The sequence below is a fragment of the Equus caballus genome, chromosome 16 (assembly GCF_041296265.1).
Source record: "Equus caballus isolate H_3958 breed thoroughbred chromosome 16, TB-T2T, whole genome shotgun sequence".
NCBI lineage: Eukaryota > Metazoa > Chordata > Mammalia > Perissodactyla > Equidae > Equus > Equus caballus.
Window position 1 is genome coordinate 24,041,962 of NC_091699.1, and position 25,175 is coordinate 24,067,136.

Sequence of the window (25,175 nt, forward strand, 5' to 3'; positions counted from 1 at the left end):
TGGCAGCAGTTAGCTCAGGGCTAATCTTCCTCAAAAAAAAATTGTTAGTTTTTTTCTAAACAAGGAGATTAACTTAGTTACTATACTAATTGATGCATCCACAAGTGTTTTTGCTCCTCAAATTTTGATATTAGGCATTGCCACATATTGAAAAACTCACTAAGAGACAGACCGTTGGAATAGTTCAAAGAATCTGTGTTTTAGACACAAAAGACTGTTCAAAGTGTGATTTCTATTGCTGTCTCTGGTTTGGGGCAAATTCCTTGAGAATCTGTAAAATGGGGATAATGGTAGCTGCTGTACTTGGCACATAGTAGACATTCAACAAATACTAGTCATTTCCTGTAGTGAATCACCTTGCCCACAGATTTGGAGTCCTGGGAAAACTAAACAAGTAGGTTTTGAGCACTTACTACATGCACAACACTAAAGGACACTCCATTTCACTCTGCCCTTAGCTTTTGGGCCATTACAAATACACAAGAGACAAGAGTATTTTCTGCTTACACTTGTGAAAAGATGACAAGCACTCTTATGTAGTAAATAGGTACCAAATAAGGTATGTAGATAGCAAGTGCTGCTGCCATGTATAGGGGCCAAAATCCCTATGGACTGAGTCAGAAAAAACTTCCTAAAAGGGAGAGGAGAGAGGCCAGTGCCAAGCTGCTGAGAACAGAGCATCTACAAAAGGCAGCAAGTTAGGTGCATGGGCCCCAAGATACCCAGACTGTAGGAGACGGTCCAGGAAAACCAGCTTAATGCTGGGAAAAGGCATTGGGGCTTGGATCATTTCTGCATAAGAAAACAGACGGATTTAAACTGGGACTGAAATTTTACTACATAGTGATGACTTAAATTGCTACTAATGTATTAGTTTTATTAAAAAGAGTTGAAAAGCTGACAGTAAATTATAAAAAGTCTGTGAACCTTATGGCTACTTTTATTTTAAACAAGGAAACCTTAATGGATAGAATCAAGAAACAGCTACATGAATGGGATGAAAATCTAAAAGAAGATTCTCTTCCTTCAAATCCAGTAGGTATGAAAAATCAGTTTTCTTCCTGTGGACTGATGTCTTACTAAATCAAATTATTTTATATGTTTTGTGTTTAATGAAACCAAAACTTTTAGTTTAACATCTTTATTAGTTTTGAAAAGCATACACATTTCTTTTGCTTTGAGCAGTTAAAAAAAATTGACTATTTTTTAGTTAATTGTAACTAAGTTCTTAAAATCTGTGAGCACTCCAATTTTAGGCAAGGTTTTCATAAAAAGTTCAAATTGTGATAAATGGCTCACATCCGAAAAACACTTTCTGAGTGTTGACTCTCCTTTCCTTATTCTTTAAGCTGGCTTTAAGTGACCCCAGTTCCAGGACTTATTTACCTTTTTTACATATAATGTCTAAATGTTTATTAGGTACAATTTAGCTACTTTTCTCATCTCTTAGCAAATAAGTAACTTCTTCTAACATGGGTTTGATTTCATGTTTAACTTAAAAGAAGGCATTTACAATTAACAAGTATGGGAAAAGAAGTTAATTTTAGAACTTCCTAAGAGTATATACTTGATAGCTGGTATACTTTGGTATTACTTATAACTGTGTGAAATATGTTGAGAACTTTGTAGAGAAGAGTTTATTTCAAAGGTATGTGATTCATAAGTTATCTGATACTTATCTGCTTCATCAGTTTAAAACTTGAAAAACCCACCATGTCTTTAAGACTTTTCTTACAGAGTAGCTGCTTGTCTTCCTATTGATGATGTATTAAGAATTCAGCTCCTTAAAATTGGTAGTGCCATCCAACGACTTCGCTGTGAACTAGACATTATGAATAAAGTGAGTAAAGTGAATATGTTTGTGATATTCAGGTGTAGTCAGTCTAGAGAGCTAGGAGGCACTGTTTGAACCGGCAGTTATCTATAGGGTCCAGTCATGTAGTCATGCAATTAAAAACCATCATGGTTTCCATTCCAGATATTTTAAAGAATAAACATTTCATTTGGGATTATACAGACAGAAACTGAATTGTTTTGCATTCCTCAAATATGAATACCTTCAACAACTTCATTTAGACTTGTGAACACTTGATTTCTACATGGGACATCTGTGGTTTTATGTATCAGTCACTATTTCTTTATCCTAGAAGATCATTAGTTTTATAAGTGAATGTGTCAGATTTCAAATTGTGGGATTTTTTGCTGCATGTTTAAAACTACATTTTTGAATGGTTGGAAGGAAAATAAGATATTCAGAGGGATCAATACCTTAGGGAAGTTTCCTGATGAGCTATGTAATTACATAATTAAATGAATGTGAATTTTCCTGACTAACTTTCTCTTAAATTTTTAGTGTACGTCTCTTTGCTGTAAACAATGTCAAGAAACAGAAATAACAACCAAAAATGAAATATTCAGGTGAGCTCTTTATTACATTTTTAGGATTCTTGTGAATACATTTTCCCAACTGCCTTAACAGAATTATAGTCGACTATATTACCATTCTCCATATATTTCCCTCCATTAAATTACAAACACTCAGCAAATGAAATATGGGGAATTAACTCATGTTGAGTAAGACAGTCTTCCTGATTGGGTACTTGGAGCAAGAATGGATAATTAAGGGATTATTCAGAGGTACTGAGCATGGTAAAATAAAACAGCTGGGCGATCCTTTTCCCCCAGTCCTGTTGAAAATCTATATATTATACAGTATCTATATGTTAGAATATCTTATTAGTAATTCAGGACCTAACAGGAATGCCTCAGGCGTTGTATTTCAGTCAAACATCAGTTTTGCCACATAGGGCCAAGATAAAGTAGGATGTGCTTCTGAACATGTACTGATGCTGTGTGATATAGTAGTGTTTAAAAATTATTTTATGACAAATTCATCATAATTATAAATCAAGAAGGTAAGGAAACTGCTGTCTGCAAAGTAATAAGCTACCCAAGAACGATCAAATGGGACCTTTTCATTGCATGGCCACTCTCGGAGACTCCCTTAGAGGAAGTGGAGCTCTGTATATTTTACAGTGTATATTTTGAGGAAGGTTTAAAAAACTAGTACTATTTTCCTTTGGTACTGTTTTCCTTTTGGTCATCATTTAGACTGAATAAAACTGGGCTGACTACCAACCGCTTATTACCGTATTGGATTCTATTATCTATAACTAAAAGGTTAGAAACTATAGCTCTTATTTCTTGGTGAACTTTTTAAATATCTGTTAGACTTTTTTTTCATTTTGACTTATCCTCTGTGCTGATTCTGTTCTAGTTTATCCTTATGTGGGCCAATGGCAGCTTATGTGAATCCTCATGGATATGTGCATGAGACGCTTACCGTGTACAAGGCTTCCAACTTGAATCTGATCGGCCGGCCTTCTACAGTGCACAGCTGGTTTCCTGGGTAATGTGGTGGTGGTGGTGGTGGTGGTGACTTACTTTCTCTTTTTTTTTTTTGGTTTTGTCTTAATTGGGCAGAAAAACAGAGGCCTAAGCAGAGTTGCTAGAATTATAATCAGAAATAGACAATGAAATGAATAATTCTATTTAAATACTCTTCATTTCATGAATGGCTAGGAACAGCTATTTTTGCATAGTCTCAGTGAATATACTTAGGGAGAAAGAAGATTGGCAACTGCAGTTATCCTGAAATAAACTATACAGTTAATCCAAATTTTTTTCATTTCCTATCAGCTCATTCTGAAAAACAACTGTCTTATGACCCAGTAAAACTCTATCTGAACCATATTCTGTAATATGTAAAACCAGAGAATGTTTCTCAAGCAGTGATAAGAAAGCTGTAGAAACCATTGACTCTGGCTTTTCTTCTACTTTGCTTTTTTTTTTAAATTTTTGCTTTAGCCCAGTGGTCTTCAAAGTATGATCCTGGGACCAGGTCACCACCTGGGAGCTTGTTAGATTCCCTCAGCCATATTATCTTCAAGAACCCTATTATTTGTCTTTTATTTCCAAATTCTGGGTCATTGTTTCATTCCGAGTCAGAGGCAAGTTAAGTAGAGATTAGTGATTAGACTCCCTTTCTGGACCTAGAACTATGTCATGTGGATTTTCCACTCTTATTTGACACCCTTCTTAAGGACTAAAACTAGAATTAAGTTATTAATATAAATACTAAATGTGGGATATACATAGGGGAAAAGTACAGAAATGGTTATAATTACATAGTTTGGTTTAGTTTTCCTAAGAACAGAAATGCCATGGCTTATATTTCTGGTGAAATTTATCTGACAAAACCATTCTTATTTTAGAAGAGTAGTTCTTAAAACTTATATGAGGAATGCTTATCTTTCCCCCCACCCCTCCAATTTTAACTCACACAAAAGTGCATATTTCTATAGGTGGTTACTGTTTTCTAACTCGACTGCGATACAAAACAACAAAGGAAAAGCAGGTGTGAGTTAGAATGTGGTCTTGGCAACCAGCAATTTGTATAAAGAAATCCATATTAATAAGATTAATGTTTTTTTACAATGCTAAGAAAGAAAAAAAACATAGCCTAAAAACACAATCAAGTAACTTTTATATATATGCTAATGTAACAATTATACGTAAAGGCTGATGTGTTAAACATAATGAAAGGTACAAATTAGAAAATCTTTTTATGAAATTTGTTTCAGGGAACTGTATAGATCAAAGCTCAGAGTATTTATTCTTCTCAATCCTTAGACTTTGGCTCTAAGATCTGTCTGCATAGCAGGTTTATATGATGATAGGCTTGGAGTACAGCAATGTGCTTCCTTAGCTGATCTCTTTCCTTAATTTTGTAGGTACGCCTGGACTATTGCCCAGTGTCGGATCTGTGCAAGCCATATTGGATGGAAATTTACAGCCACCAAAAAAGACATGTCACCTCAAAAATTTTGGGGTTTGACTCGATCTGCTCTGTTGCCCACAATCCCAGACACTGAAGATGAAATAAGCCCAGACAAAGTAATACTTTGCTTGTAAACAAATACGGTAGGGATAAAGTTATTTAACAAGTTGGTATTCTAAAATCAGATCTGCTTTGAAAATTACTGCTTTTGATGCATACCTAAGTAAAAAGCAACATTACATGGGAGGTTGCAGTTTCTTAGTCAAATGGTATTTGAAGACTTAAATTAAAACATCCTGTTGAAGAGAATGAAAATACTATTGAAGAGAATGAAAAGCAGTCTAGAATACTTGGTTTTCTGGAATATCTACTTTAGTAGCTTGGTGCCATTATTCTGTGGAATCTGATGTGTCTGGTAGCATGTCATTGGTAGGACATGAAGACGTCTCTGAAAGTGGTGAGATTGTTTCCTGCACAAAACATATTTGAAACTCCTGTAATGTGAGGTTAATCATAATGATATGATCCCAAAATGTGGAACAGCATGTTTGTATCAGTCCAAACGGCAGAAGTTCCAAAAGCTAGGGTGCCACGCACAAGTACATGTTCCTTTTTGAAAGAGGCAAGGCAATGTGTATTATTTTAAAGGGCTTTGTTCCTTTCCATTTCCTTTAGCTTCTCTGAGATACTGCGCTTTGTAAATTTTGAAAATACTAAAGAGGTAAAATATGCAGTTTGAGCCCCAGAATAAAGTTTTCATTTCCTTACGTGTTTGTTAGTGAGAAACGGTATTTTATGTATTTGCTCAGTGTTTGTTTGAACCATAACCCTGGTTATTCTGTTCCAAAGTTTAATTTGTACCTAAACTACTGGGGAACAGAGATGCTATTTTTTAGGCTATTTCATTCAATGTAAATTGAAGAAAATCTGTAAGTAAACTTTAAATTAAACATGTTCTTTGTTTAAATAATGTAAAATATCTACTCATAAGTGGATAATTTAGGTGTAACAGATAGTTTTTAAGATAAAGTTCTAGGTAGACTGATTTGCCACTACCTCTTTGCTTATACATTCGAGGGTTTATTGGATCCTTTCACATTTGTGTAATTAACTTTGGATTTGATATTCTTTCACTGCTTTACATAATTCATTGGGAAAAGTTCAACTAATTGGGTAAAATGTATGAGGCCAAAAACAGACTGTTAAATTTCTTATGTTTTAATTTGTCAATATTTTGTATTTTACCAAACATGCAATGGTTTTGATTGCCCAGACTGAAAACATCAATTGAATATCATACTGCATATTTATGTAAAGAGAGTAAATGAAAAGCAACCCAAGAGTGCTGTCAGTTCTTTAGCACATGCCCCTGCCATATTCAGTACACCCAAGGTTGTAACTTTCTTTCTAAGCTTTACCTTATTACTACTACTAATAACCCTGGGTTTATATGATGTTACTAGTTGTTCATACAGTCTCACAGTGAACTAAAACATTCTAAATGGACTCCAGGGAGTTCTTTTCAGCAGCGCAGCACATCTCTTTACATTGAAATCTAAACCAGTTGGAGTGAGGGAACATTGCTTTTACATTTGCACCCGTCCCCCGCCTCCCAGGGGTGTAATCTTAGAATGTTCTATATTGTTTACTGACACTTGCAAATAAATAAAGTTTTCTGATGCATATAATACTATTTTAAAGTTTTATACATGACAAAACCAGACCTCTGAAATAGCTAAATCTGCATATTTGCTATATAGAACAGTAGGAATTCTCTGATGTTGGGTCCAAACATCTATTTTAGTAGTACTTAAATATTTCAGTCTTATTTTGTAATACATTTCATTATGGACCTGTGTGCAGTCATTGAGGCCCCTTTCTTGCACTACAGCCCCTGTTAACTATTTGTTTGTTAGACCTCTTAGCAGGGCTTTAATAAACAGAAATGTGCTTTTCAAAATTGTTTTATCAAGGTCCAAAATTGCTATTTGCCCATAGAGAACGAAGGTGCTAGGACTGGCTATACAGAAAGGAAAATCAATTATAAAATATGAGAATATATGGGGCCGGCCCGGTGGCACAGCAGTTAAGTGTGCACATTCCGCTTCTTGGCAGCCCGGGGTTCGCCAGTTCAGATCCCCGGTGTGGACATGGCACCGCTTGGCACGCCATGCTGTGGTAGGCGTCCCACATATAAAGTAGAGGAAGATGGGCACAGTTGTTAGCTCAGGGCCAGGCTTCCTCACCAAAAAAAGAGGAAGACTGGCAGTAGTTAGCTTAGGGCTAATCTTCCTCAAAAAAAATTAAATTAAAAAAAAAAAGTCAGAATATAGCAGCAGAAATAAACAATACTTTGTGCTATACACCCATTTACCTACTGAAAGCATTTAGGGCTCAAATCTTTACAAAGCAAATGGACAGGCCTGTTCAGGGAAATTTTAATGTAGGTCATATCCTTTTAACTAATGAAAGAAATTAACATTTACTTTAAAGGGACAGGAGTATTATCACTATGTATATATTGCCACCCGATATATACTGTCAGATACCACATAAACACATTTATCTTCCAATTTCCAAAGGAAATGTTTATTAACAGGCTCAAGAGTAAGCCTCAAGTTCATCTTTCCCAGGCTTAGCATGCATAGTTAAGGAAACCATTATGACAGAGGAGAGTATCAACTACATACTGAAATACAGCTTGCCTAGAACAAGTGTTGGATGTGTGAATGGCAGCCACCTATGACTCAGCTGATCTTCACATTTTATATAGGATATTTTATGCAAACTTGTCAATTATTTTCTTTTCAAGCACAAGTTTATTCTGAAATTCAGATAAGAACTGACACATCATAGACAATCATTGTATAAAATAAGTTATTTCAATTGCAAACACTAAGAAACATGTCCTCAAGACAGTTACCACTTTTTAAGATAGTACTGTCCTATACAAAACAAAACAAAACTTTTTCTTTTAAAGCCTAGACAGATAAAGATAGAAAGGAGAGGCCAAATATACTTTTCTCAGTAGGAACTATTCCAAAAGAATTATAAGGTTCAGTGATGATATAAATCAGATTAAGAGGAGGTAGACTTCAGTGTAGTGCCTGAAATATAATTATATTTCACAAAATAAGATCTTCATTCTTCTGACGAGGTCCTCTACGCTGGCTTTTATTCTGCTATATATTCAAATCTCTTAAATCTCAAGAGGGAGGGCAAAAAAAAAAACTAACCACAAATTTTCTGCTTTTTAGTAGGCAGCTCTCATCAACTTTAGGTCTTCTTTATGTAACTTAGAAGTTCATCTTTCTCCATTTGGTAACCACTTTTTTTCCACCGTTCTCGCAACTGTTGCAATAGAGCCCCAATTTCTTTTCCTGAAGAAATGCCCACTTTTCTGATGTCATGGCCACTTACGGGAAATGGAGGAATGGACCACTGCTGCATTTCCTTTAGAAGACACTGCTCTCCTTGGTACTTCAGTAGTTCACATACACGAGTAGTTGCATCAGATTCCCTAGACTAAGTGCCAAAATCGAACATTTAGTTCCATCACACTAAATTAGAATACTTGCTAATGATCTTATCCTAAAATCTACAATAAATGCTCGATGTAAATTTTTTCATTTAAAATAAATGAAATCCACAGAATGCATTGTGAGTCTTAGTATTAATAAATTAGTTCTACAATTAGTGACAATGATTTATATTCTGACTAAGCCTAGTATATACTTACATCTATAATGAAGTCTTGATAGGGTTTCAATGGTTCTGAACTATCTGTTGCTTTAATTAAATCTTTCCTGTTTTTAACTATAAATAAACCAAGGTTTTTCTCTTCTTTTGAAATCTTCAACCTCAAATCCAATTTTGTGACATCATCCTGTACTTTGAATAATGAGGCCAAGAGAGTCATTGGCTTTGGTGACAAACCTTCAACATTTTTACTGACTTTGTCAAATTCTTCTAAACTTGCATTAGCAGGTAAGCCTGTAGGGACAAAAGCATTTTTCACCCATTTTACAGTGGATAAATTCAATTAAAAAACACCCTTATCCTAAACCAGCCATTGTTTTATCGTATACAGAAATGCCCTGTCACTAGGACTCATTATTAGTCCAATCTGATGCTTCATCTTACAGGTAAACCACTGATACACTGTCGCAGTCTTCTTTCATATCACTCTCAAACCAAGGGAAGTCCTAAAATGCTCTTGTTTCCATTAACAAGCTACAGCAGGAGGTCCAGAGGCAGCGGTAGTAATGGTGGTGTCATATTCACAAGGGATGCTTATTCCAATTACAAATTCCTGACTTTTACACTGACATACTATCATAGAATGTCCACCCTTGCTTCAACAATTTTGTCCTTATTTGAAATATACCCAAGTTTCCTGAAGTGTGATAAATTATATCATCCCACTATTCTTCCTGAATATTAATTACATTTATTGAATAATTTCTATGTATAAGTCACTCTTCTGAGTACTTTACCTGTATTAACTTACTGAATCTCTCAGCCTTTCCATTAGATAAATGCTATTATTTTCATACCCCGTTTTCAGATTCAGAAACTAACACTTAAGGAACCCAAGTCACAAAGCTGGTAAATGGCAAAGCCTCATTCAAACCCAGGTCTGTCTGACTCCAAAGGCCACTTTGTAGCACTATAGTACGCTGTCTCTGAGCTGTTCCCTACCCATGACAAAACTGTCCTGCCCCTGACCTGTTTATCATATTTTAAAATAGTCCATTTTTCCTTTTAGAATCCTTCTTCAGCTAAATTAGTCAAACATTTCTTCCTTATGAAATTTTAAACCAGATGTGTTTCATTGCCAAAAATGCAAACATTTTCTAACTTGATCTCACCTATGTAAGGAGCCACATCAAGATCATAGATGAGGTGAATCAAATGATTTACATGGTTACCAACAAGAATTTTTTTCAGTTCTACCCAAATCCTCTCTCCTGATATTGCAGCCAAGCCTTTCGCATTTTCTGCAATTGCTTCCAAAGTCTCAGGATCGTGGTCACCAAGTTTGTCTACAATTCTCCCATAAAATCTACAAAACAAAATTCTTGGAGTGTATTACCTCTGTCTTGGCATATCACCAGCAATCCCGTTTTTCATTTTATGGTGCTACCCACACATCTATGTAATGAGGAACAACAGAGAGTTAGGTCTAGGAGGGACCCTAGAGTTCATCCGGGCAGTTCTCCACCTTCTCTTTTTCCCAGCTGAGAACACCTGAGATCCAATAAAATATAAGTAACTTGCTCAAAGTTAGCAAGAACTAGAAACCCCGTCCTCACTTTCACTGCCAAACTGCTGACCGAGACACTTAGAATAGCCATCAAATGCAGTTGCTGAATTGGTACTTAACAGCAGATGAATAAAACAGAGCGTTCTTATAAAGGTACCAAAACAAGACTGGAATCCATCACGAAGCAGTCTTAATCCCTCAAAGCTTACCTGTCTGTACACATCAGTACTTTTAATGAAGAGTTTCAAACATGACACATCCAGTTGCATACATTGGAGCATGTTTCATGAAGTCTCAAAATTGGAAGCCTTAAAGTACATCCGTTCTACCACTCATATCTTTAAAATTCAGTTCATTAGTGATCTACATTAAATAACTAATTATGTCTAAGTCTCCATCTATGTTCTGTTATTTGTAAAGAAAGATTTTGCAAATACTCAAGTTTAAAGGAATAGCATTTATTGACAAAATATGCAGGATCTATATTATAGAATATCCTGAGTGATCTCAACCAGTGACAAATTAGTATTACTAGACATAAACTAGCCAGTTAGAATAGTTTTTTAAAAGGTTAGAGTTCAGAGTTTAAAAATCATTGCTACCCACAAAACCATCCAAATGCATTTCATACTTAAGTTCATCTAAGAGATTTCCCATGACCATCTAAGACTAAGCCATATGAAGGCAAACTTTCATTCTTTACTCTGTTCAGAGCACCTAGCACAGTAGGTAACCTGTGGTAAGCACTCAAATATCTGTGTAATGAACGATCAGCGCAGGAAATATTCAATCAAAAAGAAAAATGGACATTTAACAATATGATTTACAGCTGAATTATATAGATCATCACAGAATGGAGTAAATATGTGTATGTTTTGTGAATGAAAATAGAAAGTATCTAATATCTCACTCAAAAGTTAATAGTCTGCTAAGTCTCTACTGGGGACAGGCATTTGTGATGTCACCATTTTGTACACTGACCTGCTGTGTCCTTCACATGACCAGAATTGTGCTCTAGTAATAATATTAAAAACTATACCATTAAATTTTTAAAAATTCTTACCTGAAATATCTTAAAATTCGAAGATAATCTTCTTGTATCCTCTGTTTCGCATGTCCAACAAATCTAACTTTCTTATTCTGTAAATCTTCATAACCATTAAAGTAGTCAAATAAAGTACCATCAAAACCTATTCGTTAGAAAAGGGAGTGGAATCACTATTAGCAAATAAGGATTGGGAAACAATCTGAGATACACACATACACACAATGGAATGTTATTCAACCATAAAAAGTGAAATCTTGCCATTTGCAACATGAATGGACCTTGAAAGCATTCTGCTAGGTGAAATAAGTCAGACACAGAAAAACAAATACCATATCATCTCATTTATATGTGGAATCTAAAAAAAAACACCAAGCTCATAGATACAGAGAACAGATTGATGGTTGCCGGTGGTGGGGGTTGGGGAGGCAAAAGGGTGAAGGGAATCAAAATGTATAAACTTCCAGTTATAAAATAAGTCATGGGGATGTAATGGTACAGCACGGTGACTACAGTTAACAATACTGTATTGCATATCTGAAAGTCACTAACAGAGTAGATCTTAAAAGTTCTGATCACAAGGGAAAAAATATTCTGCGTGTATGGTGATGGATGTTAACAACTTACTGTGGTGATCATTTAACAATATATACAAACATTGATTCGTTATATTGTACACCTGAAACTAATATAATGCTGTTATGTCAATTATACCTCAATAAAAAAATGTAAAAAAGAATCAAACTGGGGAAAAAAATTGGAAAACACAAGAAGATCAGCTAAAACACTATCACAAACAGTAGGCAAAGTGAAGAGTTATAAAGTTAAAATACAGACAGAAGTAGCATTCATCTGTACCCACTACTGAATGGAAGACATAACGGGATAAAAGGCTGCATTTATAACAGCAACTAAAAAGATAATACTCTCAGGAATAAACTAAACAAGAAATATGCCAGTATGAAGTGGCTGGAGGAAGATAAGACACCAAACAAGCTGATTTTCAAGTTAATGTGGGAAAATAAGAATAGCCAAAGTAATCTGGAAAAAATAAGTAATAGGGAACATAATCTGAAAAAAATAATTAAAATAATAAATAGGAAAAAATGTATAATCCTAGAATGGGGAAGACTCTTCAAAATATAATTACCAAGAAAAACAAAACACACACACCACCAGAACCCTCAAAGAAATTATTAATAAATTCAGCTACACAAAAAATCAAATATGCCTGCATGATAAAAACTACCACAATGCAAAGCATAAGATCAGTGACATACTGGGAAAAATGTAAGTAAGTTAGTATCATAGAGAGAAATGGTTAATTTCCATAATATACAAAAAGCTCATAAATAAATAAAAAGCTTGCATAAGTAGAAAAGTGAACTAAAAACACATATCTCTTTAAAAAATGAAGATTTTCAACCTTAGTCATAAAAAAATGCAAATTTATGAGATACTGTTTTTCAGATTTCTGTCAGATTGGCAAAGATCCATGTCTGATTACTGCTAGCAAGGAGATGGTGAACCACATCGGAAGACTTCATTATGTAGCCTTTTAAACTTTGTGAATTTTGAACCATGTGAACCTAATATCCATTCAAAAACATTTCCACTACATTATATTCTCTCAGATGTTGAATGAAAAAAACTGACAAAACAATTTTAAGGCACATAAAACCTCAAGTATTAGTAGAGTGCCAGTTCATCCCAGTTATCCCAGGGCTTTCCTGGTTTTAAAATTAAAAATCGTTCATGTCCCAGAAAATAGATCATTCTCAGGGAAACTGAGACAGACGGCCATCCTAGGGACTAAGAAGGAAAAAGAGAAACACTGAGAGCAAATACTGGGGGCACCATTTGACCATCCAAATGGGGAGGTCAGGGATCCTACGAGACACTTCACCTCGTGGCACCACAGAAAGGAGGTACTGCCCCTACTTATGAAAAACCACCACCTGTCAATTTAGCTCTGATTATCCCAAATGCAACAACACTGGCAAGCTCAGGCTTAACACTTCCCAAGCTGTTTTGGTTTATATGGCATTTTGATATGTACAGCAAATTGTAAAGGCTCCAGATTCAAAAAGAAGTAACAGAAAATGAAAAGAAAAAAATAGGTAATAGACAAAAAAATGATTACAAAGTAGCAAATAAAATGTGGTATATCTGTCCCTTAATGCTGTTCCTCTTAATGGAAAGACAACTCTCCCTGGCGAGTATGGAATTACCAAGGTCTTTTTCCATAAAGGAAAGACCAAAATTTGAAGGTAAAAAACATAGGATATGACAAGAGCAAAAACTAGTAATGGTTCATCCAATAAGGCTTGAAAAAAGGCTGGACAGAAAAATGGGCTAAAAGTAAGGATTAGTGAGTACTCTACTGGTGTGTATTTTGTTTTGCTCTGAATATCACTCTTTTAAAATATAGTGAATAAAAATAAGAAATAAAGTTGAGTTGCTAAGAATAACATCGTGGTTAAGAATGTGACCTCTGGAGCCAGGCTGCTTTAGTTGGGATCCTAAGTCTGCAGCTTACCAGCTAGCAGGATCTGCTTCACAGGGTTGTTGGGAAAACTCAATTTATGTGATGTGATTAAAACAGTGCCTGGCACATTATAAGGATTCAGCAAATGTTAGAAATCAGTAGTACCAATTAGAATAGCTTTTATTTTTATAAAATGGTATCTTAAAAAAGAATATTTAGTTTCTTAGTTATGCTTATGAGAAGCTAGTTACGAGATTTTATACATTGCACTACTAAGAAAGAATGATGTACGATGAAATAAATACCTGGAGTTTGACCACACAATGGAGAGAAAACATGCCACCAGTTGGGCTCCCTCTGCTCATAAATCACCCAGGCTTTGGAAACCATGGCTCTCTGTGACTTGAACTAAATTACTTAACATCTCTGAATCTGTTTCCTCATCTGTCAAATAGGTTTAATACCCACTTCATGAAGTTTTCCTGAGAGTTAAATGAGACAAAGTATATCAAGCGACCACTGATGTGCCTAGAACCTAGTAGGCACTCTAGCAATGTTACCCATCAGTAATGTAATGAGCGAAAGATCCCACCTTGGCCTACAGCCCCCTTCTCCATCCCATAAAGTGAATCCTATTACTGTTGTCACAAACTAGGGTATGAATAGTGGATGCTTTCTCTCTCTCTTTTCTAATCCAAAGTCTTAAACATAAAGGGCTTGTCTAAAACTTAAAGTAAAAAAAAATAATGCTTCAATTATGTACCAAAATACTAACCTAATTCACATCTACTCCCATTACGATTCTTACTGCTCATTAACAAAAAAGTTACACTGAGATGATAAACAGGTTTCCTCTTACATGCCAATTCTGACTGATTGTAGAGGATTCCTACAATGCAATGCAATTAAAGAATCTGAGGTTGTGTCTAGGCTCAGCAATAGAAAACGTGCTGAAAACATTCACCAATGTGTGCCATGAGCTCCAGAAGAGAGGAAAGGGTGGGACATGCATGCATGAAAGACAGTGCAGAGGACAAAGAGTGACACAGGGGGTGTGTCTGTGTGTGCATTTTTCTTACCTGAAATGTAACCATTTTTAGATGCAATTAATAAGTTAACATTGATTGAATGTGTACATGTGCCAGGCACTGTTCTAAACATTTACCATTATTAACTCCTTTAATCCTCACAACAACCCTACAAAAGAAATTAATAACATCTTCATTTTACAGCCAGTGAGTGATGGGGTCAGAATTTGAACACAGGAATTTGGGCTCTGGAGTCATCTTTTAACCAATATGCTACACTGTCTCTTAGAAGAAACTAATGCAAACTCTCAAGCTGGAGAACATTCCCAGAATGCAGGTTTCACTTGAAAAGAAGGCACTCAAATAGATTGAAGTAAAATACTATTTTATCTCCATGTATTACCTAAAAACATAGAATTTATAGTGAGATCTCTGCGTTCAGCATCTTTCTGCCAGTCAGTTGTGAATTCTACCTCAGCATGTCTTCCATCAGTGACAACATCAATCCGTAGTGTAGTAATTTCAAAATTTTCTTCATGAAGCTGTAATTAAATATATGTTTTTTAAAAATTAGTTTTTAGTATCACTAGATGGACTGAAAAAAATACAGGGGTCCTGACAGGTATATCTTCTTTCTTTTTAAAGTCAACTAGTGCACATATGTCTTGAAACAGAAAGACACCCACAATATTCAAAGATAGATCCAAAGAATATTTTTTAAAAATAAAATAATAAAACCATCCCAATTAAAAAAGATGAGTCTGACATAAAACGATGGCAACTCTGACAAGTGACATGACACAAGGGACGAGCCCTTCTAACGGCATACAGTCAGGTGTCGCTTAACAGGGATACGTTCTGAGAAACGTATCGTTAGGCAATTTTGTCACTGTGAACATCGCAGACGGTACCTACACAAACCGAGATGGTAGAGCCTTCTACACACCTAGGCTCTATGGGACTAATCTTACGGGACCACTGTCGTATATGCGGTTCATTGTTGACCGTTATGCAGCACATGACCATATTCTGGTTCTTAAATTTCAAATCAGGGTACTCTTTGAAATATTTTTGAATAGCTCCAGTTTGCAAAGAGCTGAATATCAATTTATAGACTACACACCATTGAGCAAAGGATTGACAGAAGAAATACAAAGAGTTAACACATGCTGCAACTCCTTTACTGGTAATCATCAATGAAGCTAAAATAAAGTGTTACATATATCTTGGGAAGAGAGATAACCTCCAGCTGGGAAAAGTTGAGGAGTTTCATGATGGAGTGACATGTGAGCTGAGCCTTGAAAAGTACATAGGATCTGTATATGCAGATGTGGGAAGAAGAACATTCAAGTGAAAAGATGACTAAAGGCACAGCAGAGAGGAAGAGGAAGTTTACCTGACAAAGAGCATATTAGCATTTAGGTGTAGACAGCAAAGGGTTTTACATGCCAAGCAGGAGTCTGGAATCTCTTCATGAGGAACTGAAAGCCACTAATGATCACTAGAAGTATGTTTTAGAATGCCTCTCAATCTCATATATATTCTTCCCTAGAAACAAGCTAGTTCTCACTAGAGAATTCCAGAACTCAGAAATTGAAGCACAAGCATCTCTGAAGGTAAAGGGTAAGCAAAGGGTTTGAAATAGAAGGAATGTTTGAAAATCAACATAAGAAACATCATCATAATAGGGACTGGCCCAGTGGCGTACTGGTTACACGTTCATGCACTCCAAAGTGGCCTGGGTTTTGTGGTTTCAGATCCCGGACGCAGACCTCCACACTGCTCATCAAGCCATGCTGAGGCAAAGTCCCACAGACAAAAAAGAGGATGGGTGGCACAGATGTTAGCTCAGGGCCAATCTTCCTCACCAAAAAAGAAACATCATCATAAGACAAATAATTAGACTGCTCTTACTCAGGCAGAGACCCAGAGATTAACCACTAGACAGAAAGGTGGACCTGAAAATAGTCAGAACTTGGAGCACCAGACATAGATGATCATGGGAGTAAAGCACCACAATGAAAACAGGATTAAGTGACAAAATCAACATGACCTCCATCCCTTTCCCCATTTGGTTTCCAAAATGCTAACAAGTAAGCTTTTTCTAACCTTGATAACACTGGAAGATTCCTCTGATTTTTCCTAATGAAAAGTCCTACTGATATTGACATTGGCACTCCCACAACTAACCAGCTGACCCCTTCCAAGCAAAACTACAATCAAGTTCTCAAGTCATTTTGCTAACACCAGAAGATCACCCAAATATAGAGAGTGCCAAAAAATACCCATATTTAAAGAAAGCCAACTGGCAAGACAGATAAAGCTCAGAGGAAATAAAGCCATTGTCAAAATAACTATATTGATATCCTAAGGTGTGATATGGCGATTTATAATAATAATATATAGATATATTTGGTCTTCATCCCTGTTTCTGGCATAGACCTCCCAAAACCCTTGGAATTTCCTGTGATGAGAGCACCTAAAGATGGAGGCTGGCTGCCAATGGGCCAACTATGTGACTAGAGGGTCGGAACTTTCAGTCACACCCCCAATCTCTGGGAGGGGACAGGGGCTGGAGATTGAGCTCAATTGCCAATGGCCAATGATTCAATCATGCCTATGCAATGAAGCCACCATAAAAACCCAAAAGGACACAGTTTGGAGAACTTCTGGGTTGGTGAACATGTGAAGATTTGGGGAGAAAGGTGCACTCAGGGCAAGGAAGCTCTCCACACTTTCCCTATACCTTACCCTATGCATCTCTTCTATCTGGTTGTTCCTGAGTTATATCCTTTTATAATAAACCGGTGATCTAGTAAGTAAAATTTTTCCAAGTTCTGTGAGCTGCTCTAGCAAATTAATCAAACCCAAGGAGAAGTCGTGGGAACCTCTGATTTATAGCCAGTTGGTCAAAAGTACCGGTAACAACCTCGACTTGCAACTGGTGTCTGAAGTCCAAGGAGGAGGTTGCTGGAACCTACAATCTACAGTCAGTTGGTCAGAAGCACAGGTAACGGCCTGGCCTTGTGCTTGGCATCTGAAATTGTTGGGGGGAGGAAGCAAGAGTATTCTTGTAGGAACTGAGCCCTTAACCTGTGGGATCTGATGCTATCTCTGGGTAGATAGCCTCAGAATTGAATTGAATTGTAGGAAACCCAGCTGGTGGCTGGAGCATTGCTCACTGGTGTGGAGAAACCACCCCAACCCCTTCATAAGGACAATAAAAGACATTACATCTGAAACAACAACAAGCAGCTTTCAAAAGAAATATTCTAAGAAAGACCCCTGGAAAATTTAAAAGATAGCAAAAGTTGCAAATATAATAGAAAGATTGGAAGATCAACTTAAGGCAATCTCATGGAAAGTAAAATAAAAGATATAAGAATATAAAACACGAAGACAAAACTAGAAGATCAGTCCCTGTGGTCCGACGCACAACACAATAGGAGTTTCCAAAGGAGAAGACACTAAAGGGGATGGAATTATGAGAAAAATACAAGAAAGCCACTAAGTGCCCTATATAATGAATGAAAAAATAAATCCAAACCAAGGCCCATCATCTTGAAATTTAAAACACAGAGATAAAAAGATCAGAAGGGCTTACAAAAGGAAAAAAATCAGGTCTCAAACAAAGGAGAACTCTGAATGAGGTCCAACTTCTCAGTGGCAGCAACAGAAGGCAGAAAACAAAGCCTTCACATTTCTGAGTGAAAATGATTCCTAGCCTCGAATTCCACAGCCAAGAAACTATCAGACCAGTGTGAAGGCAAAATGAAAATATACTCAGGCTTTCTCAGGTTTCAGACTATCAAAACGCGGGCATAAACCAAGAAAGAATCCCGCATGTGATCCAGGAACCAGGAGGTCTAACAAGGAAGAAGCCAAGGAAATTCCCAGGATCTGGTGCAGGGGAATCCCAGGATGAGAGCGGGAAGCCCGCCTAGAATGGCCAGATGGGAGCAGAAGACAGACTGCATCAGGTGAGATGGCTCAAAAAAAAGGAATGGAAACTTCATGTGTTTTAAGTCAACTGAGAGGAACTTTCTGTTCTGACACAGAGTACAGGAATGAATTAGTGGCATATGGATAGCTATGTAAAAGAAAAATGCAGGGAAAACCAACCATGCAACACAACAAATGTAGTCATAATATACTACACGATCCAGCTGTAAACAATACAGTTATAAATGTAAACCCTGAATATTGATTTAACCAAAAATTATGGTATAAATATACTGAGAAGATGAAGGAAGGAGAATTATATGTGCTTGCTGTTGAGGAGGGGTGTGGTAAGAAGACTAAATCATCTTCCCTCTTGGGAAGTTAATAGATAGCATCTTAAAACTGGGAAATTAAAAAGAAATGCAAAACAGTGCAGCATAGAAAGGTCTTTTTTAGAAATGTGGAGGTCTGGTGAGTACCATAAAAATTAGTTGAAAGTGGCTGCAACAAAGGAAGAGGCAGGGTTTCAGAAGAGGGTAGAGGAGACTGACATTTTTTTATTAGGCTTTTCGTTATCTGCTTTTTTAAACCAGAAAAAAAAATAAAAATTTTAAAAATTACAAAAAAGGCAATGCAATTACTGTCACACTTTTCACTCACCCTGGCAGTGATTGTTCCATGCTTTTCTCCTTTGTTGTTTATCATACGAATACCGGCAGACTGAAACATCTCCTTCATTTGAGCTGGGGTAGCAGTGGTAGCAAAATCCACATCCTGAGGCTTTACTCCATTTAATAAATCCCTCACTGCTCCTCCTGCTATTCTTAATTCATGATTTTCTTTGACAAATAATTCTGAGATAACAAAGAATATTTTTTATTTCAATGTGTTTCTAAAGAAGCAAAGAAGTACAAGGTTTTTCAATCTATTAGGGACAGCAGACATTATTCCACTGAGCCTTTTCATATGAAAATTAGGAGAACGGGCCCATAGAAATGAAGTGTTTTGCCTAGAGCAGAATGCCTGTAACAACTGTGAGAAGCAGGGAACTTGCAGAATTTTTCTTTGCAGAGGCAGAAGATAATTCAGAATTCCACAATGCCTCAAAGTCATTATTATAAATTTGAATTCTTTCCAAAGAGTAAAGTGAACAATTCTGCTTTCTTTCTCCAGGTTTGTGTGCATCCTCTAGAAATGTGAAGTGTTCTTGTATGTATTTCTCTTTGTGTATTGATGTTGAGGCATGAAACTATGAAACTATCAAACATTAGCCTACCACACCACGTATGATAAATGTTATAGCTAAGAATCCTTCAAGAAATAACCTGCATATGATGTTTAAAACCAACTCATCTCTCTGCTCTACAAAAACCATGTGAACCCTGGAACTACTGTGACAGTCTCAGTACAGGAGACAGAGTTGATGCCTCTGTAGGTATGGGACAAGGCACAGTCCACTATAACTATCCATAAAACCAAAGGACACCAAATGGAACCTAGTGAGAATGACATCCAGGAACTGGCCTCATATGACCAGCTAAGCCTTGGTGTTGCTATGAGCTGGCCTGGAACTCACAACTAGGCCCTGGTGTTCTCCTGCTGAACATAATGTCAGAGAACATCCACATCAGACAAGGCCACTCTGTGACCACGATGGATCAAGATAAGCCAACTCGTAATCATGTTCAAACACAGACAAGACATGAATGCTGTCTACGACACCACCCTCTAACAGTTAAGATGTATGACTGCTCCTTATTTACCAGTTTTAGCCTTGCCCTGTGTTCTCACCTTCTACCCAAGAATTATTATGAATCACAGCTTTATCCCTGCTTCCTGACACCAGCTAATCCACAGCAAAGCCCCACTTCTTAAACCCGCCCCAAAACCATGTGATACGGCCCAAATCCTACAAGAAGTCCTTTCTAAAACCCTTTCACCAAGACGTCCCAAGGTTCTCCATGGTCAGCGTTCTTCCTCACTGCAAGAAGTAACAACTCAACTTGGTGTGTTTCTAGTGGACTCCGGCCGGAGAGCACTGACCTGAGATTTCAGCTAAATGCATCAGAGCTCTAACATTCCTAATCACAACTCAAAATGTCATCTTCCGTCCCGGCTCTAACTTCTTCTGTTCTCTGTCATCTCCTCCTCTACCTATTCTTCCCAAACCTTCCAGCCCATTCTCTGTAGATTCCCTAAATGATTTGCTAAAAAATAACGAACGCTCCCTCCCTTTACCTTCTTGCCTTAACCAAAAGCTCTTCCACAAGGATAACACTTCCATAAGTCCTCTCTAACAGTAAGTGTCCATATTCCTTTAACTCCACATTTCTCATCAAGTCCCACTGATTATATTTCCCTCTTAAGGGTTCCTTATTATGGGGACCATGGTCCCTTAAAATATAAAAATCATGTATGTTAGTCCACAGTTTTTATGAGATTTATAGAGGTCCATGACCCAAAAGGTTAAGGACTTCCACAATATTTCTGGACTCTAGCTTCATTTTGCCCTAGTCCAGGGGCCTCGTAATCTCCTTCCTGTACTGGTACAAGAGTCTCACAAGAGTGCCCTCATTTATCTCCCTGCCTCCAGGGCTGCACCACTCCCCTTAAATCCCGCCTCCATGGTCTAGATAGAGGGATCTAAATCACCAGCTTAGTTATGCTATGCCACTGCTCCCCTAACTACTCACAGCACAATATCCAAATTTCTTTCGTACAGTAGCCAAGGGCCTCCATGACCTACTTCTGTTTCATCTCTCACTATCTTTGCATCACATTTTACAAGTGCCAAACTCTCCTTGTAGTTTCCTTCTGTTAACTTTGCTCACACGAATCACTTCACCTAAACACCTTCCCAACTTATTCATCTAGTTGAACGGCTAACTATCAAATGTATTGGCACACAACCCACACTTAGAAAGACATTTCACATAGCAGTCACACACTTGTGTGTGTGTATGTTAAGTAAAAATTCCATGAAATAATACTTAACCTTCCTACATACCATGCAATCTAATCTGTTCTATTTTATCCCCTTTTCCTCTATTTTTTTAATGCTGGTCATGACCACTAAATTGACTTCTGACTCACCTGAGGGGTCAGTGTTTTTCCCACCCTCAGTGGGAAAAACACTGATCTAGCTCACCCTTATTCATCTTTGGCGATTCAGCTTAGGAAGCTTCTCCTGATGGTGGAGTTAAGTGAATTCTTCTAAGCTACTCGAATAGCCTATCTTTATGCATACTAATTATATTAAAATTACCTGGTTATATCTGTCTCCCCACTCCTCAGGGCAGAAAACCTCTCTTACTCATCTTTCCACCAACTTGGCTTACCATGGAAGTGAACTGTGATATCATAGCATTAAAAAACAAGAAGAGTGGCTTCACTGGAAAGTATTATTTTCTTAAAAGGCTTTCTTCCTTCAAATTAAAATATTATCTAAGAAACTGTTTTGGAATGCAAACAATGGGTAAGGATGAAGGTCAAGGCTGAAGACACAGACAACCACTGTTTGAAGATGCTGGCACCACATCCGCTGGGGGCCCCCTACTTCAAGATCATGTGAAGAACCTCTAAGAATCAAGCTCTGGATCATCTACCTCTGACATGTACCTGAAAAAATCATCTAATTTCAAGAATAGGAAAGTAGCTTTGAGAATAAGCTAATACAAAAACAGTCATTTTAAAGCAATGGTTCCTCCACCTTTGCTGCATCAAATTTAATGGAGTTGAATTTTTAATAAAAATTTATAGATGCCCATCCTCCCCAGAGATTCCAGTTCAGTATGTCGGGGGTGGGACCCCAGCATCTGTATGTTTTAAAAGGTCCCCAGGTGAATCTAAGAGACAGCCAGGGTTGCAGACCGCTGTTCAGGTCATGTTTCTACATACATACACATTGTAGTTCTGAAGGCATCACTAAAATACCACAGGCTTGGAAAGGCAGCTGTCTGGCTGCTTGAGCAACAGCAGCAGCTGATATTGAGGACCAATATAAGCAATGATAAAACTGTGGCAAGCAAGATGAAGCTGCTGCCATCAGGCACTTATAGCTAAAGCCATTTCCTGTCTTCTTTCCAGACATGTTCCGGATGTGCACAAGTGGAGGCGACTCCTATTTCCTCCTGCCTTCAGTTCCCTCAGAAAGCACTTATACCTAGGGAGGAAATACAGCTTAGTGATTGCAAGCTGGGTTCTGAAATCAGAATGCACAAGTTCAAAACCCAGCTTTCCAGTTATTACTTATAGAAACTCTGGCAAAGCATTTCGCACTCCAAGTTTCTGTTTCCTCATCCACAAAACATGAGAAAATGTACCTACTTATTAAGTTAGTAGGCCCAATCCTTTCATGTAAAGTACTCAGCATAGCAAAGAGAAAAGCCACGCTTTTTATTACAGCCATTTCTTCCCTCTTCCTGTGATTTAGCGGCTATGGTTTTGGATTACCCACAGGAAACCTTTTTCGTTAGCTCAACAAAAACAGGCTAAAAAACGTTAACCCCCTGCCTCTCCATTTACACAGGTTTCCAAAGCAAGAAAAGCCATCCTAATCTCACCTGTCAGACTCTTCAATCCTTCTGTGAAAAGTGACTGGAATTCTGGAGACTGCAACTTCATTGTAAATAGATATTGCTTCAGAAGGCACACTCTGCTCCAACCACGGCTCAGTAATGGCCTGCGCCAGGGATTCAGGCACCTCAGCATCTGGGGAGAAAGTCACCAACCCCACATCTACAAGACAAACATGCATGCACAACAATGACTTCTAAACGAGGAGGGAAAAAAGGGGATACAGTGCAATTTTATTTATGAACTGAATGACATTCATCTCCTGTTCGGATGAAAATCTGAAATAAGTGACAATTTGAGGAATAGTTATGACTAAATCTATGCTTGTCGCTGTCCAGTTTTGTACTCCTGAAACACTGCGCGTATCACATTTTACTGTTACAAGAGTCCCCTGAAAGGTGAGTTTCAGTTAAAGCTGAGGAGTACAGGGCTGCCAAGAACAGTGGTTCCAGAAAACGTAACTCAAAGACTTGCAGGAACACTTGGTCTCCTCCCGAACAAGTCACAGCCACATGTGTGTATCACCGTACTTCCCAACACATGTGACATTTATGACTCAGGGATATTTCCCAGCATTATTTTATATATTTTCCCATGACTTGTTTGCTGCCCGCTTTTTCCTCACTTACCACCTCCCCCCATGATACCGTGTCCCGAGTCCCACCCACACCCTGTCTTCCACATAAGGTGGGCACCCAGGTGACTCCCACGGAGAGGGACCACTAAAGAGGAACCATTCTTTTCCTTGGAAAGCAGGTTTCAAGGAGCGCCGTTTCCCAGCAGGGGGCGAGTTCCCCTTACCGAGACCACATGGGAAAGAAAAACACTCCGTTTGCTTCCACATCTGCCTCAACGCAAAAAAACCCGTTGGGGACCCTGGCCCTGAAATGGCGTGTTCCGCCCCCCACACCAGGTGCTGGCCCGAAAAGACTTGGTGAGACCCTCGGGGGCCTGGCCGAGAGGAAGGGAAAGTGCCCGGGGGAACCCGATGAATCAGCCCGCGGTCAGCCGAGACGTGGCAGCGACGCGGCCCCTGGACCTCCACACTGGGCTTTGTCCCCGAGAGCGGAGGTGGCCTCTCGCCGCCCCCGGCTCCCGCCTTCACCTATACCCGGCCCCGAGCGGGCAACACCGTTCCTCCCGGCCCCTTTGTGCGGTGCGCACCCGCACGCCCCCCACGCGCCCGCTCACCGGCCGCGCCGCCGCCGTCGCCGCCGCGCGCACTTCCGGGCAGCGGGCGCCGTGGCGTCACCGACGCGCGTCGGCCGGCGACGAATGGGAAGTCGCAGCAGAGCGTGGGCGGGGCCCCGGCGGGCTGTCGGCGCCGCTGCAGTCTCTTGACGGCGCGGCCTCTTGCGGAGCGCGGTTAGGGGCGTCTTCTGTGGCCCGCGGAGGCCGGGTGCGGGGGAGGGACCCAGGGGACCGGCGTTTGTTTTATTTGTGTCTTCCCGTAGCTATTTCCCTGCGGGGTTCAGACGCCCATCTGCATTGCATACCTGTGTGACCTTCCACAAGTGACACTGTCTTCCTTTGTAAAATGAGACTATCAAGAAAACCTATTTGAGGGGGTTGCCAGTCTTAAATACCATGTTACTCCCTAGAAAAAGGACTGCACAGTAAGTGTCAACTTATTCTTTCCTTCTCCCGGATTCACACTTGACTCATGTTACTTTTCTATACCCTACTCTCTGCACGAGAATAAGAACAATTTTAAAAACACTCAAGAGTCGGAGACACATGGTCAAGGCCTAGGCAGAGGGTTCAAGACACACTCATTCTAAATTTAAGCCCTCGGGTCCGTTGAAATTACTGGGCATATTTCTGTTCCCACCTGTCTTTTGTAACCATGGGCATCCATGATCTAGAGGCTTTTGCAGCTATAAGGCGAAGAACTTGGATTTGATTCAGTTCTTTGGTTTTCCCAGGGCAGAGAAGAGAGAAGAAAGTGGCGAAAGGGGCCGGCCTGGTGGCACAGCGGTTAAGTGCAGGCA

The 25,175-nt window shown here is 38.5% G+C and overlaps 2 protein-coding genes across 5 annotated transcripts in view; one reads left to right on the forward strand and one right to left on the reverse strand.

The window, feature by feature from the left end:
• Nucleotides 1–6,180, forward strand: part of CRBN (cereblon) — a 25,822-nt gene extending 19,642 nt beyond the window's left edge. Inside the window, exons 7-11 of the mRNA XM_001496698.6 lie at nt 955–1,039; nt 1,725–1,840; nt 2,354–2,418; nt 3,278–3,409; nt 4,794–6,180. Of these exons, the coding sequence (XP_001496748.1) occupies nt 955–1,039; nt 1,725–1,840; nt 2,354–2,418; nt 3,278–3,409; nt 4,794–4,974 (579 nt within the window). The 3' untranslated portion in view covers nt 4,975–6,180. The remainder of the gene's footprint in view (nt 1–954; nt 1,040–1,724; nt 1,841–2,353; nt 2,419–3,277; nt 3,410–4,793) is intronic.
• TRNT1 (tRNA nucleotidyl transferase 1) lies at nt 2,407–24,562 on the reverse strand. 4 transcript variants are annotated; one of them, XM_005600423.4, is made up of 8 exons: nt 23,986–24,394; nt 23,172–23,346; nt 19,270–19,463; nt 15,071–15,209; nt 11,170–11,296; nt 9,712–9,905; nt 8,580–8,833; nt 2,407–8,365 (listed from the first exon to the last, which is right to left on the reverse strand). In XM_005600423.4, the coding sequence occupies exons 2-8, from the start codon at nt 23,317–23,319 to the stop codon at nt 8,117–8,119; spliced, it is 1,305 nt and encodes a 434-aa protein (XP_005600480.1). In that variant the 5' UTR covers nt 23,320–23,346; nt 23,986–24,394; the 3' UTR covers nt 2,407–8,116. The 4 variants fall into 4 exon arrangements, with proteins under 4 accessions (XP_005600480.1, XP_070094668.1, XP_023475828.1 ...); XM_070238567.1 differs by having other exon boundaries at nt 7,408–8,365; nt 23,172–23,319; nt 24,376–24,562; XM_023620060.2 differs by having other exon boundaries at nt 7,408–8,365; nt 24,376–24,469.
• Between the last annotated feature and the right edge of the window lie 613 nt (nt 24,563–25,175).